The sequence below is a fragment of the Bos indicus genome, chromosome 12 (genome assembly GCF_029378745.1).
Source record: "Bos indicus isolate NIAB-ARS_2022 breed Sahiwal x Tharparkar chromosome 12, NIAB-ARS_B.indTharparkar_mat_pri_1.0, whole genome shotgun sequence".
Lineage (NCBI taxonomy): Eukaryota > Metazoa > Chordata > Mammalia > Artiodactyla > Bovidae > Bos > Bos indicus.
The window spans coordinates 11,341,279-11,361,631 of record NC_091771.1 but is presented as its reverse complement, the minus strand read 5'-3'; the positions used below and the strand labels follow the sequence as shown (position 1 = coordinate 11,361,631).

Genomic DNA, 20,353 nt, shown 5'->3' with positions numbered 1-20,353 from the left:
TTTACATCCCTATAAAGACAACTGTGAAAATCACTCAGTTGTGTCCAGTTCTTTGCGAGGCCATGGACTATACAGTCCATGGAATTCTCTGGGCCAGAACACTGGAGTGGGGGCCTTGGACTTTGACAGACGTCCTGCTGTGTGTTTGAAACAGGAAAGTCAGAGTATTTCCTGTGTGTCAGCCTTCCCAGGTAGCGAAATGCAGGAGCAGGAAAGTCTGCCTTTCGCCACATGCACAGCCACTGACCCGGAGCGGAGGCTGTGTGGGCAGTGAGTGGCACCCATGTGTGGCTTCCAGCTCTGCTGCCGGCGGGGCTCAGAGCGGCACAGAGGGAGGAGGGTCCACGATCCTCAGCCACCCGCCAGACTGAAGGCCGGAAGCAACTTGACGTAAAATTCGGCAGGATCTTCCCTCCCCTAGCCCCTTCTCTGTTAGACCTATTCACTTACAAATGGTCGCTTTCCAGGCTGAAAGATCTGTTGCCTGAGGCGAGCAGAGAGCTTAACCTCCAGTTTCTACACCGATCTCAACCCTGTGGTCTCTCAGCATCTGTTGTGTGAGCTACTGAAGTGACCTCTTCCTCCCTCTGATTGGAAACTCACCTGGCAGTTTTTGGATTAGAGAATTCTTATCTCCTGCCTTGTCACTTTGGGAATTTTGAATTTCTTTGCTTTTGTTTTTAAGAAGTAACCTAAAATTTCCTACAGCACTAAATAAAATGGTACTGGTCCTGTCCTTCAGAAAAAAAAAAAAATTAAAATCTGTACACAGGACAGAGAAAGAAACTAGTCAGACTGCATGATTTAGGAACTGAAGAGTTATATTGGTTGCCCAAAAGTTTGTTCAGTTTTTCCGTAACATCTTATGGAAAAACCCAAATGAACTTCTGGCCCAACCCAACAGATGAGGCAGGAAAAGTGATAAAGGCCTTAGCCCCAGGGCAGCTGCTGTAGGACTGAGTGGAAAGGAAAGAAAGTCGGCGCCTGAGGGTCTCTGCTCAGCCCTCCTCCGCCATTCTACAGCCAGGCCTCCTCCCTTCTCCATGCACAGAGCTCTTCATGGAGTGGCTGTATTCTTCCAAGATCATGATCTTGACCCAAGACAATAATTGGTTTGTTTGGTAAGGAAGTCCAGACAAGCCCCAGCCAATGAGCTTCTTCCCAGGATTTTTAATTGAGACAAATATGCTCCTTCTCTCTCGGTGGATGAAGCTGAAATATGTAAAGCTTACAAGAGGTTAGAAGCCGTATTTCCAGCCATGGCGAGCAGCAGTCTTCAGTGAGGGAACACTGGAAGCTCATATATTGATATTTTATTTTTTTTAACAGGCATTTATTTATTTGGCTGTGTCAAGCCATAGTTGCAGCACACGGGATCTTCTTGTGGGCTCCAGAGCACATGGGTTTAGTTGCCCTGGGACATGTGGGATGGTAGTTCCCCCAGCAGGGATTGAACCCGTGTCCCCTGCTTTGGGACGGGGATTCTTAACCACTGGACCAGCAGGGACGTGCCACAGCTGATGTAGTGAAAGGAGCAAAACTGGGAGAACGGGATACAGAGAACCCTGATGGTATTGTTAGTGATCGGGGTTCTTGGCCTTCCCTAATCAATAGAAATTGAGTAGCCACCAGATTAGGAATTCAGGTAAGGCTTCATTCAGGCCCCTGCTGCAGCGCAGTTGGGGCAGGAACAAATAACAGGTTCCCAAAAGTACTCTCTTCTGGATGCAGGGATGAGCTTATTTTTTATGTGGGGTGAGGGTAGGGGTGGCTTAGGTGTTTTGCCCACCCCTTAGGTGGTGGTATGGTGTTATGCACAGTACCAAGCTTTTTTTTTTTGCTCCAAGCCCCTCAAAAAATCACAGTTGGGTTTTTTGGTCTCTTTGTATCTTTTGGGTCCAGAATTTGCCCCAGCTGCCTATGCACGCAAGTTATTTTTAGGCCCATACAGTTTCTTTGTATTCTGTTGAGAGGTGTGTCCAGTGCAGCCAGCATCGCAGCACTGCAGCAAAGGGTCCCAGCCCCCAGGCCTGTCTCAGTATGAATTCCCACGTAATTTATACCTGAGGCTTAGCTTCATTCCCAGGGTGGTAGCAGTTCAGTTCAGTTCAGTCGCTCAGTCATGTCCGACTCTTTGCAACCCCATGAATCGCAGCACGTTAGGCCTCCCTGTCCATCACCAACTCCCAGAGTTCACTCAGACTCACGTCCATCGAGTCAGTGATGCCATCCAGCCATCTCATCCTCTGTCGTCCCCTTTTCCTCCTGCCCCCAGTCCCTCCCAGGATCAGTCTTTTCCAATGAGTCAACTCTTCGAGTGAGGTAGCCAAAATACTGGAGTTACAGCTTCAGCATCAGTCCTTCCAATGAACACCCATGACTGATCTCCTTCAGAATGGACTGGTTGGATCTCCTTGCAGTCCAAGGGACTCTCAAGAGTCTTCTCCAACACCACAGTTCAAAAGCATCAGTTCATCGGTGCTCAGCTTTCTTCACAGTCCAACTCTCACATCCATACATGACCACTGGAGAAACCACAGCCTTGACTAGATGGACCTTTCTTGGCAAAGTAATGTCTCTGCTTTTGAATATGCTATCTAGGTTGGTCATAACTTTCCTTCCAAGGAGTAAGCGTCTTTTAATTTCATGGCTGCAGTCACCATCTGCAGTGATTTTGGAGCCCAGAAAAATAAAGTCTGACACTGTTTCCACTGTGTCCCCATCTATTTCCCATGAAGTGATGGGACCAGATGCCATGATCTTAGTTTTCTGAATGTTGAGCTTTAAGCCAGGGTGGTGGCAGTAGCCTTGTACATTCCTGCCCTTGGGTTCTCTGAAGTCAGCCAGAAATATGTTTATTATGAATTCCCTTGTAGATAATTTTCTTTTTAACTTACCTAAGTTGTAAGCTCAGATTACCATGTAATATCTGAGCCACTTCCCTGGGGGCTCAGTGGTAAATTACCATGCAAGCAGGAGATACAAGAGATGTGGGTTTGATCCCTGGGCAAGGAAGATTCTGTGGGTCAAGAAATGGCAACCCACTCCAGTATTCTTGCCTAAGAAATCCCATGGGCGGAGGTACCTGGAGAGCTATAGTCCATGGGGTCAGAAAAGAATCGGACATGACTTAGCGACTAAACACCACCACCATCATGTAATATATTATTTTGTATTTTTATTCTGTTTCTGAAAGTCCCTGTGCAGATTGCTTTCCACCAGCCTCTCCTGTCCTGTATTCCAATTACACTGGAAATTTACTCTTGCCCTGGGTGTTCATTGCACTGTTTCCATACCTCTCTTCATACTCATTCTTTTGACTGAAGTGCTCTGTTTGTCTCTATTTGGAGAAATACTATTCTCTTTTTAAGATCTAATTCAAAATGTTCTTCTTTTTTTAAAAAATTTCTTACCCTGTATTATGCTTATGTGTTACCTAACTTTCCCACTAGATTGTAAGCTTCTGAAAGCTGGAAACTACAGCTCCCTCATCTTTGATCTTTTCCCTGGTGGCTCAGAGGTTAAAGTGTGTGCCCGCAATGCGGGAGGCCTGGGTTCAGTCCCTGGGTTGGGAACATCCCCTGGAGAAGGAAATGGCAACCCACTCCAGTATTCTTGCCTGGAGAATCCCATGGACGGAGGAGCCTGGTGGGCTACAGTCCACGGGGTCGCAAAGAGTCAAAGACACTTTGACACAGAGACTTAACTAGCACTCTGGTTAATCCAATTGAACTCTAAATGTGATGTGATTATCAATAAGAGTAATGACCCTTTTAACATAATTTTCAGATGATTAAATCACACTGGCAATAATCATAATAATTTGAGCTTACAGGGCACACTAATTTTATAAGCAATTTTCGAATTATGTTCAAAATGGTATATAAATCAGTTTTAAAATTTCATCAAGTTTAATCGACATTTTACTCTATGCTAGTGTTTTGTAGAATACAAAGATAGTAAGGCATATCTTTCCTCCTACAGTTTAATTTGAGAGATAAATGTGTATACTTAATCTGAAATTGAACTTCAAGACTACTCAGGAAAGACTAAATATAAGAGTAGTTCATGCCTACATCTAAACTTTAAATGGTCTGTGTTCCAAATGTCAGTATTAAAATATTTCTGTTAAGTGAATGTCTGGATTTTGAGCATTTCCAAAAGAGGAGACTCTGCTAAATCACTAATTCCAACAACTCTGTTACACAGAAACTTTATAACACAAGAAAGGTGCTCAAAGTCATTATTTTACTCATTTCTACTTCAGGGAGGACTGCTGGGAAGTCTTAACTGAAACAGTTTCCACCCAGTGGAATTATTTGGAGGTTTAATAAATGAGGGTTTTTTCCCTTCAACTTTTAATTTTGACAGTTCAAGCACACATGTTTAACGATTAGCTCATATATATATTCCTAGACCTGGATGGAACCTTTGTTAATACTTTGCTATTCTTGCCTTCTCTTCCGCCTCCACTTCCTCTATGTATACACTTGTGTTGCCGCTGAACCACTAGAAAGCAAGTTGTAGGACTCAAGACAATGTCCCCCAAATATTTCAGCATAAATATTTTTCAATACACAGGACTTCCAGATTTTAAAGCCAATGTGTTCCTAATTTAAGAAAAAACAGAACTATTATAAAGCACTTCTGGATTAAATAATTTGAATTTGGAAGATTGGCTAATTTAAAAATGCTAATTTAAACTATTTAAGAAAGAGTATAATTCCATTTACTTAATTTTTAGATTCACTTTTTACATAAAAAGTCAATATTAACTAGGGAATCCTCCCAAGTTAGCAATTGTGTTCATTACATTGTAGATTAGTAATCCTTTGTTGCTATTAAATAATGATTTTAAAGAAACAAAATATATAAATGCTTAATTCTTTGTTGTGTTTCTATCTAGTAATCAAGTTTTCATGGTAACTGTCTTTTACCAGGAATTTTTATGTGGGGAGAAGTGCTTGGATCAGCTAATTCAGAGACTGCTTCAATCAGCGGATGAAGAAGCCATTACTGAATTTTTGGATGAAAACCTTAAATCAGTGAAATAAAGTCTGATTTATAATTTATTATTGTAGAAATGAAATGAGCCTACATCAAGAAGTAGACCCAAGCAAGGAAGTCTTTTTGAAAGTTGATAAAGTGCAGCTAAAAATACACAGTACTCACAAAAATATTTTTTTAATGAATCAAGTCACGTTTCTTGACCTAAGAGTTTTATTTTAGGTTTCCTGTAAAGTACAGTCCAACTCTTCATGTAGAACCAAAGTATGCCTCTTCAGAAAGAGACAGTATTGAGAATTGACTGTGTGATTTAGAGCAGATCATTTGTTCTCTGTATATACCTTTTTTTTTAAAACCATCTATAAAGTACTTTTGCCTGGAAAATCCCATAGACGGAGGAGCCTGGTGGGCTGCAGTCCATGGGGTCGCTAGAGTCGGACACGACTGAGCGACTTCACTTTCACTTTTCACTTGCATGCATTGGAGAAGGCAATGGCAACCCACTCCAGTGTTCTTGCCTGGAGAATGCCAGGGACGGGGAAGCCTGGTGGGCTGCCGTCTATGGGGTCGCACAGAGTCGGACACGACTGAAGTGACTTGGCAGCATAAATTAATTTAAATACATTTAAAATCTATTACTTCAGGACTTTCCCCATGGTAGAATCTAGTGATATAAACTTATAAACTTTCTTAAAGACAACGTACTGTTATTCACGTCAGTGTTAGGACTTAAACTACTACTTTTAAATAAAATAAATAAAAGTTGTGAAGAATATGAGTCAATAACGATGAGCACTAGTATACAGATGGTCGAGCTCTGTGAGGGCTGAATGAACTCTGTACTGTGCAAACTACAAGTCAATATTTAAAGCAGACTCTCTGGCTTCTGTTTCTTATTGTTCTGACTTCATAAGCATTCACAAATGTGGTGTGATGTGAGTAATTCACTGGGGCCGGTTTTGTGCTGTGACATGTAAAACCTAGTCCTTACCTTAGAGAGCTTCCAGCTGAACAGGGAACCAAAATATGTCACCAGCCCTAATTCCAAGTAGCACACTGTATTTAGTAATCGTTCTCGGGAAGCTTTTTGAGTAAAAAAGAAAGTGGTTGTTATTGTAGACAGTTCCTCAGAAAGGAACTATATGCCAGGAAAGACTGGTTAAAATAGAGTTTTAAGACCAATTGAATTATTTGGAAATAAAGATGAGAGGAAAATTTTCTCTGAAGCTTTTATTTTGAAAATCAAGTACTCAGAAAAGTTTTACACATAATTTTAAATAACCAGTTCAATGAATTGTCTAGATTCAACTATTGTTAATATCTTGTCATATTTGTCTTTTCTCTTTCTCTGATTCATACACATACAGCGGTTGTTGAACTATTTAAAAGTTTGTTATTTTTTTAAACAATTTTATCTTTTGGATGCACTTCACAGCATATGGAATCAGTTCCTCAACCCAGGATCAAGCCCAAGCCCCCTGCATCGGCAGCATGGAGTGTTGACTACTAGGGAAATCCCTGGACTATTTAAAAGTTAGTGTCTAATCTTATAACACTACTAAATATTTTATCACATCCTAAGAATAAGGGCATTCTCATACAAAATTATAACTCTGTTATCACACTGAAAATTGGAAATGTTAGTTGCTCAGTCATGTCCAACTCTGCGATGCCACGGACTGTAGCCCAATTCTTCGGCGCTCAGCCTTCTTCACAGTCCAACGCTCACATCCATACATGACCACTGGAGAAACCATAGCCTTGACTAGATGGACCTTTGTTGGCAAAGTAACATCTCTGCTTTTGAATATGCTATCTAGGTTGGTCATAGCTTTCCTTCCAAGGAGTAAGCGTCTTTTAATGTCATGGCTGCAATCACCATCTGCAGTGATTTTGGAGCCCCCAAAAATAAAGTCTGACACTGTTTCCACTGTGTCCCCATCTATTTCCCATGAAGTGATGGGACCAGATGCCATGATCTTAGTTTTCTGAATGTTGAGCTTTAAGCCAACTTTTTCACTCTCCTCTTTCACTTTCGTCAAGAGGCTTTTTAGTTCCTCTTCACTTTCTGCCATAAGGGTGGTGTCAACTGCATATCTGAGGTTATTGATATTTCTCCCAGCAATCTTGATTCCAGCTTGTGCTTCTTCCAGCCCAGCTGGATGTACTCTGCATATAAGTTAAATAAGCCGGGTGACAATATACAGCCTTGACGTACTTCTTTTCCTAAAGATGAGTTAAATTCAGGTTAAACACGTTTGGTAAGACTACTTCATAGATGATATTGTGATACTGTATCATATCAGGAAGTCCCTGCTGTTAGTGATGCTAAGTTTGGAAGCTGGCAGACTCTCCATCGTAATGGAAATGGAGTAAGCTCTCCATGCTTTCTTTAATAATGAGTATATAATCTGCAGGGTAATACTTTGTCATGAAAAACATTTGATTTCTCATTGTGCAAGGCAGCTTCTGAAATGACCCCAGTGATCCCCGTTCCTGGCATTGCACACACTTGTGTAATCTCCCTTTGAATGTGCACCATGTTTATTGACTCTTTTCTAACAGGTAGAATACGATGGAAGTGGTGGGATTGTCACTCCTGATACGAGGTTGTAGAAAGCCTCGCTTCTGGCTCTGTTTCTGCCTCTCTCTTGGGTCACTCGTGCTGCTGGCAGCAAGATGCTGTCATTAGCAGCCCTAGGGAATGAGCCTCATTGTTTGGCAAAACTGAGTCCCTTGGTCCAGCAGTCCTCAACAGCCTGCCAGCTGGCACACGAGTGGGCTTGGGAGTGGACCGTGTACCCCTAGTTGTGTCCTGAAATGACTGTGGACAGTCTTAACTATGATTTCAGGAGAGCCCTACTCCAGGACGTGACCCTCAGACACGGAGTTCATTATGGTTTCTCGGTTTCAGCCACTAATGGGGTAATTTGTTACAACCCAAATATGTAACTGATACACCCAATGACCTTTAATCTCATTGATTTAACCTCAAGGAATGATTCTTGCTTTGCCTGAGACATCTGTTACATTTGGAGTTACCAAATGGTGATGTTCTCAGACTTTCATTCTTTCTAAATTTATTGGCTGACGTTCTTTTAAAAGTATTTATTTATGTATTATTTGGCTGTGCTGGGTCTTTGGTGCTGAGCAAAGGCTTTCTCTAATTGCAGTGGGAACGGGGCGGGGGACGGCAGGGCTACTCTCCCTTGTGGTGTGCAGACTTCTCATTGCAGTGGCTTCTCGTTGCAGAGCACAGGTTTTAGGCTTGTGGGCTCAGTAGATGTGGTGCACGGGCTTAGTTGCCCTATGGCATGTGGGATCTTCTCGGACTAGGGATCAAACCCATGTCCCCTGCATCAGCAGGCAGATTCTTATCCACTGTACCATCAGGGAAGTCTAGAAACAGATTTTTGTTGTCAGGCATGTTACGTAACAGAGAAACGTTTATTTAAGGAAATGTAAATATCAATAACCTCAGATATGCAGATGACACCACCCTTATGGCAGAAAGTGAAGAGGAACTAAAAAGCCTCTTGGTGAAAGTGAAAGAGTAAAAAGTTGGCTTAAAGCTCAACATTGAGAAAACTAAGATCATGGCATCCAGTCCCATCACTTCATGGGAAATAGATGGGGACACAGTGGAAACAGTGTCAGACTTTATTTTTTTGGGCTCCAAAATCACTGCAGATGGTGATTGCAGCCATGAAATTAAAAGACGCTTACTCCTTGGAAGGAAAGTTATAACCAACCTAGACAGCATATTCAAAAGCATAGACATTACTTTGCCAACAAAGGTCCATCTAGTCAAGGCTACGGTTTTTCCAGTGGTCATGTATAGATGTGAGAGTTGGACTGTGAAGAAAGCTGAGTGCCGAAGAATTGATGCTTTTGAACTGTGGTGTTGGAAAAGACTCTTGAGAGTCCCTTGGACTGCAAGGTGATCCAACCAGTCCATTCTAAAGGAGATCAGTCCTTGGTGTTCTTTGGAAGGACTGATGCTAAAGCTCCAATTTTGGCTACCTCATGCGAAGAGTTGACTCATTGGAAAAGACTCTGATGCTGGGAGGGATTGGGGGCAGGAGGAAAAGGGAATGACAGAGGATGAGATGGCTGGATGGCATCACCGACTCGATGGACATGAGTTTGGGTGAACTCTGGGAGTTGGTGATGGACAGGGAGGCCTGGCGTGGTGCGATTCATGGGGTCACAAAGAGTCGGACACGACTGAGCGACTGAACTGAACTGAACTGAAGTATTAAAACATCATGTGAAAGAAGGCAAAATGAAGATAGTCTACCTTAATGTTTTTCATTAGTCTGCCTTAATGTTTTCTCAAACCTTGGTGTTTTTACCAATCACTTGGGAAACTTGCCATAAGGAAGATGCTGATTCAGTAGGTTTGGGGCCTGCGATTCTGCATTTCCAACAAGCTCCCAGGTGATGACCGACAATCATGATGGCCCACAGACACCACTTGGAGTAGCAGGGATCTAGGACATCTGTTAGTTACTGAATACTTTCAGTTGTTCTATACTTTATTTTTGGACAATGCAATTCAGTTCAATTCACAATCCTACATTATGCAGATAGACCTTTAGTCCCCCAAACTACAAAGGTAAACTTGACATTTTTAACTGTAAGTAGAAAAATATTAGGAATGGACCTTTAACCATGCCCTCCTCCAGGGGATCTTCCTGACCCAGGGATCGAACCAGTGTCTCCTGCATCTCTTGCTGGGCCTTTAAGCCAAAGATAAATCAGGGTTCTTGTAAAACAGTCTGGAAAGCCAAAGTTCATTGCCTCGTATAATCAACACCTTTAAAATAGCAAGGAGTACCAAACTTTATTTAACAAGTACATTTTGGAACTTCCCTGCTGTTTCGGTGGCTAAGACTCTGCACTCCTAATGCAAGCAGCTGGGGTTTGAACGCTGGTCAGGGCACTACAGGGGCTTCCCAGGTGGCTCAGTGGTAAAGACCCTGCCTGCCAATGTAGGAGACACCGGTTCGATTCCTGGGTGGGGAAGACCCCGCCTGGAGGAGGAAATGGCAACCCACTCCAGTATTCTTGCCATGGACAGAAGAACTTGGCAGGCTGCATGCAGTCCGTAGGGTTGCAAGGAGTCGGACACGACTGAGCAACTGTGCACCCACTCAAACAAGGAACTGGATCCCACATCCTGCAACTAAGACCTGGCCCAGACAGATAAATAAATATTAAATAAACAAACCTTAGAGATAGTTTGAAATTGAGTCAAGGGACCTGGGATCACCAAACTACTACAAAGAAATTGTTTTTAAAATCATTTGTCTCCAGTGTTGGGGGGCAACAGTGATTAGGAAACGCATTGACAAGGGTAGAGCTTCTGGGCTGCTGGTGATGTTCTATTTCCGGGCCTGAATGAAGGCTACATGGCTGTATTCATTTCGTAATAACTATTTAAAAATGAGTTATTTTGGACAGTTGCATTCACCTGTGTAACTACCGACCCAATCAAGAAGACAACATTTCCATCACCCCTGAAAGCTTCTTTGTGTTCCTTTCCTGTCAACCGAGCAATCTGTTACCTCCACCCACTCCCCCAACAGTGGCTGCCTCTTTCATGATTTTGATTCATCAGAACTTATTTTCACTGTTCTGGAACTTCACATAAATGGTCATAGAGCATATACTCCCTGTATATCTAGTTTCTTCTGTTCAAAATTTTTGATATTCAATTTACAATTGCAGGTATCAAAGACTGTTTCTTTTTATTTCTGAGTAGTATTGCACTGTATGAATATAGCACAATTCATTTCTTTCATTCTATTGATGCATATTTGGATTATTCCAAGTTTTGACTATTACGGATAACGCTTCTATGAACATCCTTGGACAAGTCTTTTTTTAAAAAAAATAACTTCATTTATTTCTTTTTGGCTGTGCTGGGTCTTTGTGCTGAGTGGGCTTTTCTAGTTTCAGCAAGTGGAAGCCGCTCTCTAGCTGCGGTGCTCAGACTTCTCTTGCTGCAGAGTGCGGGCTCTCGGGCACTTGGACTTGAGTAGCTGCGGCTCCTGGACTCTAGAGCACAGGCTCGGTAGTTGTGGCGCACGGGCTTAGTAGCTTTGCTGCATGTGCAGGGATCGAACTCATGTCTCCCACACTGGCAGGTGGATTCTTTACCACTGAGCCACCGGGGAACCCCTGCACAAGTCTCTGTAGATGTGTTTTAATATCTCTTAGGCAGATGCATAGGTGTGAAATTGTTGGGCATTTAACATTCAAAGAAACTACTGAACAGGTTTTAAAAGTGGATATATCAATTTATAGTCATAGTAGTAATATATGAGGGTTCCAAAGGCTCCCTATTATCACCAACATTTAAATTGTCGACATTTTTTAAAAATTTTTTAATTGAAGGATAATTGCCCTACATACAATGTTTTTGTTGGTTAGTATTGTTGATCCTTATTTTTAATATTATTGATCTTAAGTTTAGTCATTCTAGTGGGTGTGCAATGTTTTCTCATTCTGACTTTAATTTGCATTCATCTGATGATGAACAACACTGAAGGTTGAACAGCTTTTCATATGTTTATTGAATATAATATATATTACAGATAGTTTTTCCTAGTCTCTGACTTGCATTTTTATTTTGTTTTTCACTGCTTTTTGATGGGCAAAGCTGTAATCTTGTTGTTGTTGTTGTTTTTACCAAAAAAAACCATTTTATTTTTACTTATTGAGCACACAGAGTAGTCAAATTCGGAGACCTGAAGTAGAATGGTAGTTACCAGGGATTTTAGGAAGGAAGACAGAGACATTATGAATGGGTACAAAGTTGCAGTTTTGCAAGATATAAACAGTTGGATGGTAGTGATGGTGGCAAAACAAGGTGAATATACTTAATGCCAAAGCAATTAAAAATTTAAAAATTGTTAAAATGGTAACCTTTATGTAAAGTATGTTTTATAGACATTAAAATTTTTTTTAATTGTTTTTTTTTCCCAGCTGGTGTTAGTGCAGGAGAGAAAGCAATCATGGTTACTAATAACTTAGTTCTCTCTGGTGTACCTGAAAGACACACAAGGAAGGTACAGAAGAGATATTGGGGCCCAGAGCCCCACTTAGTTTAAGGTCTCTATCCTGGAGTACTTCCATTAGGCCCTCATCGGTTAATCAGAAAAGAAAGACAGTTTGACTAAGAGTTATTCTTTTGTGTGTTATTCACTGATTTGTGTACTAATACTAAAGATTTAATTCACTAGGTTATGGTAACACATGGCAGGCAAACTAGCAGCAGGAGCAGACTGGTTTTTAAATAAAAGTTCTCTAACCTTAACCCCTAACTTAACTTTAAAAAAATCTAAGCACTTGATTTTGAATATTTAAATGTTGATCTGTCATATATGAACACTTTGGTACAGCATAAACTACCATATTATTTCAAGGAATGTGTAAGCATGTATGAATACCATGTTTTGAGGATCTTGGGGTTTTGTACAATACAAGGTATGTTTGTTTAAATATTTTAATTTAGAACTCTTCTTTGTAACTTCTTAGTAAAGACAATTATAGAATCTTTCATTGATTTTTGGAAAAGATGCAAAAGAAGAAATATGAGTAACCCTCTTATTAAGAAGTTATGAAAATAATTTTGCTCCCTAGTTGATGAAGTGTTGATTAGGTGAGAGGTCAATGTATCTGTGAATGTGCCTGATTTGCCCATGTAAGACCATCGGAAATGCTGTTCTCTAGCTGCCGTCTATGGGGTTGCACAGAGTTGGACACGACTGGAGCGACTTAGCAGCAGCAGGACCTCATCTTTGTCTAAGATATCCTGCTCAACCTACATATCATTTAGTACTGAAAATACTGTAATACTCTTCAGAACCTTGGAAAAGAAGCCACAGTAAACACTGCAAGTTTTCTTTGTAGAAACTGCTCATGGTTTCGAATAAGTGGATGCCTCATTTTTCATAAATTCTAAATGAAAAGCCAACAGTTACTCAATATTTGTGTTTTAGTCACAGTGTAAACAATTATTGATCTAATCAACAAGTATTTATTGAAGCATCCTATGTCCTATGAAATTTAGATCATTCCATTCTCCCAGAATCCAATGAAATGCTATTATCCCCAATTTCCAGACAGGGAAAAGTTCTGACAGAAAAGTTGCACGACTAATGAATATTAAAACGGGACTTCCACTCTAGACTTCGAACCCACAGCTCTAAACCATCAAACCTGGAATAAACGCTTGCTGATTCTGTTAGTTAAACCAGTAGACCCCCAGAAGCCTCGCGATATTACTGGAACTACTGATCCCAACATGCACAGCGGCTCCTGTGAGGCAGCCTAAGCCGCAGAGTCCGCGGGGTCCCGGCATGCCTCGAGGCGCGAAAGGCAACCTGGGAGTCGTAGTTCTCCTGGGCACCTACCGGTATTGCCAGCGCGGCGGTGGCGGATCGCTTGGTTCCAGTTTGTAGGTCCTGTGAGGGCGAGCTGAGGCGGAGAAAGGGCGTGGAACTGGAACCGGGTGAGTCAGGCACTGTCTACGCGATAAAGGGAGGCGGCACCGCGGAGCAGGGCTGACTTAAATCAGCGCGGCAGTCTTTTCAGGGACACAGCGGTCTCGGCGTCAGCGAAAAGAGAGCGAGGAGGCGCCAGAGCCTGGTTCTCGTCCTTCGCTCCCCGCCGCCCTCTCCACCATGCAGTCCCGGGAAGAAGCTCCGCGCTCTCGCCGCCTCGCCAGTCCCCGCGGCGGGAGGCGTCCCAAGAGGATTTCCAAGCCCTCAGTTTCGGCTTTTTTCACGGGCCCGGAGGAGCTGAAGGACACGGGCCATTCTGCAGCCCTGCTGGCCCAGCTCAAGTCCTTTTACGACGCGCGGCTGCTCTGCGATGTGACCATCGAGGTGGTCACCCCCGGCAGCGGGCCCGGCACGGGCCGCCTTTTTTCCTGCAACCGTAACGTGCTGGCGGCCGCGTGTCCCTACTTCAAGAGTATGTTCACCGGCGGCATGTACGAGAGCCATCAGACGAACGTGACCATGCACGACGTGGACGCCGAGTCCTTCGAGGTGCTGGTCGATTACTGCTACACCGGTCGCGTGTCATTAAGTGAGGCCAACGTGCAGCGCCTTTACGCGGCCTCCGACATGCTGCAGCTGGAGTACGTGCGGGAAGCCTGTGCCTCCTTCCTAGCCCGCCGCCTTGACCTGACCAACTGCACGGCCATCCTCAAGTTCGCCGACGCCTTCGACCATCACAAGCTGCGATCACAGGCCCAGTCCTTTATAGCCCACAACTTCAAGCAGCTCAGCCGAATGGGTTCGATTCGGGAAGAGTCCCTGGCAGATCTGACCCTGGCCCAGCTGCTAGCTGTCCTGCGCTTGGACAGTCTAGACATCGAGAGTGAGCGGACTGTGTGTCACGTGGCGGTGCAGTGGTTGGAGGCGGCTCCCAAGGAGCGGGGTCCCAGCGCTGCAGAAGTCTTCAAGTGTGTCCGCTGGACCCACTTCACTGACGAAGATCGGGGCTACCTGGAAGAACTGCTGACCAAGCCCATTGTGAAGAAGTACTGTCTGGACCTTGTTGAAGGGGCCCTGCAGATGCGGTATGGTGACATGTTGAGCAAGTCTCTGGTGCCCAAGCCAGAGAGCAGCAGCAGTAGCTCTGTTGTGTCCATAGCAGAAAATCCACCCCAGAGGCTGGGTATGTGTGCCAAGGAGATGGTGATCTTCTTTGGCCATCCCAGAGATCCCTTTCTGTGCTATGACCCGTACTCGGGGGACATTTACACAATGCCATCGCCTTTGACCAGTTTGGCCCACACTAAGACTGTCACCTCTTCAGCTGTCTGTGTCTCTCCAGACCATGACATCTATCTAGCCGCCCAGCCCAGGAAGGATCTTTGGGTGTATAAACCAGCCCAGAATAGTTGGCAGCAACTTGCTGACCGCCTGCTCTGCCGGGAGGGCATGGATGTGGCATATCTCAATGGCTACATCTACATCCTGGGTGGGCGTGACCCCATTACTGGAGTGAAATTAAAGGAAGTGGAGTGCTACAGTGTTCAGAGGAACCAGTGGGCCTTAGTGGCTCCTGTACCACATTCCTTCTATTCCTTTGAACTCATAGTGGTTCAGAACTATCTTTATGCTGTGAACAGTAAGCGCATGCTCTGCTATGATCCTAGCCATAATATGTGGCTGAACTGTGCTTCACTTAAACGGAGTGACTTTCAGGAAGCCTGTGTCTTCAATGATGAGATCTATTGCATCTGTGACATCCCAGTCATGAAGGTGTATAACCCAGCCAGGGGAGAATGGAGGCGTATTAGTAATATTCCCCTGGACTCAGAGACCCACAACTACCAGATTGTCAATCATGGCCAAAAGTTGCTCCTCATCACTTCCACAACCCCTCAATGGAAAAAAAACCGGGTAACTGTGTATGAATATGATACAAGGGAAGACCAGTGGATTAATATAGGGACCATGTTAGGGCTTCTGCAGTTTGACTCTGGCTTTATTTGCCTCTGTGCTCGTGTTTATCCTTCCTGCCTTGAACCTGGTCAGAGTTTCATCACTGAGGAAGATGATGCACGGAGTGAGTCTAGTACTGAATGGGACTTAGATGGGTTCAGTGAACTGGACTCTGAGTCAGGAAGTTCAAGTTCTTTTTCTGATGATGAAGTCTGGGTACAGGTAGCCCCTCAGCGAAATGCACAGGATCAGCAGGGTTCTTTGTAAATATTTTGAAATACTAAGATGTTTCTATTGCTATGAATATATCTTAAAAAGATGTCCTTTCCTTTTCTGGGGAAAAAAGAAAACTTTGATTAGGATTGCATATTTGGTTTAGAAAGGGTAATGTTTGAATTGCTAATGTAATGTTACAAAATGTAAACAGTCCATGAAATAAGCTATATAATAATTTACTGTGCTGAAAGTGGAGATTAAAATATGCAAAAAAAAAATGAACCATGTAATTGATGAGAATGCTTGCTGGTTTTTTTCCGTGTTCAAGAATTTGTTGCACTAGTGAATTGTTTTCATTAATTACATGGTTTATATTTTGATTATCTAATTTAGTCTTCTGTTCATTTTAAAATTCTGTTTAGTGTTGTGGGGGGAAGTTAGCTTTTTCATTTTTGTGTAGAAAATTGGACTAGAAATTGTTGGCAGGTTTCGAAGATTTATATCTTCCCTCTGAATAATGAAAGTAGTAGATTTCCCAAATTCTCACATAGTTTTTAGTATTCTAAGTTTAATATAGTTTGTTAAAATTTGGTTTGGTTTTCTTCTCTTCTGCAAAGAAAAACAATTGGACATATAATTAAGGTTATCAAAGAGTGATTTCATTTTGATAATGGACAGAATGGTCTTAAGCACTCACAAAAAGTAAGGGAAAAAAAATCAGGATTCCACTGTCTTACAAAAAATTTTCCTTTTTATTTTTGGAATATAAAATGTGTACTTGCTAAATGTGACCATTTTTCTGTCTTAAAAAGCATCCATTCTAGTAGTACCACTATTTAGACCCTTCTAAACCAAAAACAATAGATAACTTGCCGTATTTTTTCATTTATACCTGATACATGTTACACTGAATCAGAGGAGCAGTTGTTTTTTCACTGGACTGTGATTGGGTAATGTAAAGTTTTAATCCATTGGTCATGCCTTGTCTTAAAACGTTTATATGCTTTCCTACAACATTTTGGCTGTATAGTTTTGGTGTTTGTCTTAGAGAATTCTTTGGCAGGAAGTGATTTTTGTGAGGTGATATGGCTTTGAAGATGTGTATAAGCTAAAAACAGTATTTTATTGAGATCAGTAGTAGTTATTGTGTCTATCAACTCTAAAATCAAGTGCCAGAGAGAACTTTAAAATTTTAAGCTGTGTATAAAATTGTTTTATGTAGCATTGAAATTTTCTGTCAGTTTTGTAAGTCACTGTAAATGATTATCAGCTTGAAGTTATTTTTATATTAAAAGTTGACAAATAACATAAGTGGATGATGACATTTGGGGCCAAAAGTGAGAATATGTTTCCTCTAAAATACTTCCCTAAGCAGTGGTGTACCTGGTTATTTTATTTATTTGTTTCTCTCCTATATTTCTCTGTGAACCATGCTCCAGTCTGATTTTTGTTTTTTTTGTTTTATATCACCATAATAAGGGAAGATGTAGAAATAGAGACTTAAGTTGCACAAATTTGATACTGTTAAATACGAGAACATATAGGTACTTACTTTTTGAGGGTCTGTTAATACATACGGTTGTCACAATACATAAACATGATAAATAGTGTATATGTACAAATGCTTGTGGTCTATACATTTTTTTATACTCACTTAGTTTATCATCTTGAATCGTTGTTCAGCAACATACTAATTCCTCGTCTATACTTATTCTCTAGTGACCAAGTGCTGACATTTCTTTTTACCCAGGCAGAGTACTGAGGAGTGTATTCTGGAGAACAGAATTTTGAAACTAAGCAAAGGGAGGGAGAGAGAAAATGGTTTAAAAAAGCCAAACACACAAATAATGTTTTCTTAGCCATTTCGATGGGCCACTGGAAGAATCTGCAGGAGGTTCCTGTCTAATATTATTTAGTGAAATAAGATTCTTACTCCAGCAGCGTATGTTCCTTCAAAACAGCAAACGGTGCTAGTTTTTGTTCCATAGAGGGACGTCAACAAGCACTGCTCCTAACGTGGAAAGCTCTATCTTAATTGTATTTTTTGGCCCACTTTTCTTCACCAGTAACTTCTTGTTGATAGTTTTTTGTTCTCTAAGATTGAAATAGAAACAAGCTGTTCACAACCACGTTATCCATCTACAGAATTAAGCTGTGCAACCAGTTGATAAGAGACATTCTCTCATGTGTCATTCTCATCCTCTGAGTTAGGTATAAGCTAATTAGTAGTAAAATATTGGTTTACAAAGAGCTTTTCTTAGAAAGGATTTTGGTTTCTTAATATGTTTGTGAATTAAGGATAGATGTTAACTTTTTTTTTTTTAATAGAAAGTGATTTGTACATGGTTAGTTACAAATAAAACTGGCACTAGAACCCCAGGCCTTCTGACCTCTTGATTGAGTTTGTGCTAAATGTACAAAACCCTTGCTTACATAGTGACACAAGCAGCAGAGCAGTGTTGAAATCCCTTCATCACAGGAAAGCTCCTTTGTCTCAGTTTCACAATTAATCGACACAGATTTTAGCAAATGCTTAATATAATGTCATTTGCAGGATTACTGTGTGTAAAACTTAAGAATGATCTTACTTATTTTTTGTATCTATCTGCCTGTAGTCTGAAAAACTCAGAGAACCCAAATTATTTCAAATAATTTAAATATTCAAATGGTTAGCATTGGTATTTTCAAAAGGACAAAAAAGGGACTAATTTAGTGAACAATTTGGGTTTAGGATTACAGTTAAATTATAATTTCCTTCTATATCCTCTAGTTGAGCAGTGGTGTGTGTGTGTGTGTGCTTTTTTTTTTTTTTAGCCTGTTTCATACCTGGATCTTACTGATAATCTGATGAAATCTTTTGACCCATTCCCTAGAAAAATGTACATGTTTATGTTTTCATAATTTCAAAGGTGTTAGACATTTCTGCAGTTCATTTGCACACCCAGGGTAAGAACACTGTAACAGTCCCAAGAACACTTCTACAAAAAAGGAATTAGCATTTTGCAAGAGACATATTGCTCAAATGTTTGTGAGGGGGGAAGGGCATTATTAAAATAGAGCTTAAAGAAATCATATGCATTTTCCACCTGAAAGGGATCTGAGTATCAGAACAAAGACAAAATTGACACTTGGTGAATTTCAAATTTCCTCATGATGTTATGCCTGAGAACAGTGAGTGAAGTAACTAAATGTAAGTGGCTTAAAGAAATGGGTCAGATGAGCTAATGTATATGAAACCTTTGACATGTGATATGATTATTGTCTAAAGTGAAAGAAAGTGAAGTCTCTTTGAGACCCCATGGACTGTAGCCTACCAGGCTCCTCCGTCTGTGGGATTTTCCAGGCAAGAATACTGCAGTGGGTTGCCATTTCCTTCTCCAAGGGATCTTCCCAACCCAGGGATCAAAGCCAAGTCTCCCTCATTGTAGGCAGACACTTTACCATCTGAGCCACCAAGGCAGTCCAGGGATTATTGTCCAGGAAGGCTGTATATATATTAGGCTTCAAAGTAAATTATAAGTTGCAGGTATTTCAAACTTGATATCACAGCTGTTTATTAGGTATCTAAATTACAAGAGTTCTTTATCTCACGATGACCAGGTAAACAGGTGCTTGGAAAGGGCGTCTACCCATAAGGAATTTATTTAAGGTATCATTTAAAAATACAAATTTGCTATTCACTGCTCATTAAACTAGAAACCAGTATTTTGCCTGATGTCATTTTCACCAATTTGTGCTGAAATGAGGAAAATAGATAAAACAATGGGCAAAGTGAAGTCGCTCAGTTGTGTCCGACTCTGCGGCCCCATGGACTGTAGCCCACCAGGCTCCTCTGTCCATGGGATTCTCCAGGCAAAAATACTGGAGTGGGGTGCCATTGCCTTCTCCAGGGGATCTTCCCGACCCAGGGATCAAACCCCGGTCTCCCGCATTGCGGGCAGATACTTTAACCTCTGAGCCACCAAGAAAGCCCAAACAATGGGTAAGTTGTAAACTAAAAGTATTTAATTGATTTTTTTTTAATGTTCATGAATTGGAAATATAAAAAGTTTGCAGTTCTATGTCAGTCCCCTAAACTTGAAAGTTAACTTGTCTTTGAAATCCTAACATCTATCGCTTGCTTCTTAGTTGTTCTACTTTACTCAGTCCTCTCATTTGATCTCTCCAATATGTGCTTAAGAGTGTCAGCATCTTTTCATCATAATATTAAAAGAATAGAGCAGGAACGTGTAGGAAACAAAATTGTTTATATAAAATATGGCTAAGACTGAGCGACTTCACTTTCACTTTTCACTTTCATGCATTGGAGAAGGAAATGGCAACCCCCTCCAGGGTTCTTGCCTGGAGAATCCCAGGGACGGCGGAGCCTGGTGGGCTGCCGTCTCTGGGGTCGCACAGAGTCGGACACGACTGAAGCGACTTAGCAGCAGCAGCAATTCTAAGAGCATTTATTGATAAACTGTTTTAGAACCATAGAGATTGATAAATGTATACAAACAAAAAATTTTAACAAAGCGAAACAAGATACAGTGTTCACAGAAGCTGCCAAGTCTTCCAGTACCAGATAGACAATACATTGTGTTAGTTCAGTTCAGTTCAGTCCCTCAGTGGTCCGACTCTTAGCAACCCCACGGGCTGCAGCACGCCAGGCCTCCCTGTCC

The 20,353-nt window shown here is 41.7% G+C and overlaps 2 protein-coding genes across 4 annotated transcripts in view; both read left to right on the top strand.

Moving 5' to 3' along the window:
• The window catches only part of MTRF1 (mitochondrial translation release factor 1), a 42,506-nt gene extending 36,279 nt beyond the window's left edge, over nt 1–6,227 (top strand). For all 3 annotated transcript variants that reach the window (XM_070800008.1, XM_019971202.2, XM_019971204.2), the window contains one exon: nt 4,941–6,227. In XM_070800008.1, coding sequence (XP_070656109.1) covers nt 4,941–5,054 — 114 coding nt within the window. In that variant the 3' untranslated portion in view covers nt 5,055–6,227. The remainder of the gene's footprint in view (nt 1–4,940) is intronic.
• Nucleotides 6,228–13,406: 7,179 nt separating this feature from the next.
• Nucleotides 13,407–18,461, top strand: LOC109566672 (kelch repeat and BTB domain-containing protein 7). The gene has a single exon (XM_019971200.2). It carries the CDS (start codon nt 13,701–13,703, stop codon nt 15,741–15,743), a length of 2,043 nt encoding a protein of 680 aa, XP_019826759.1. The 5' UTR covers nt 13,407–13,700; the 3' UTR covers nt 15,744–18,461.
• Nucleotides 18,462–20,353: the final 1,892 nt, after the last annotated feature.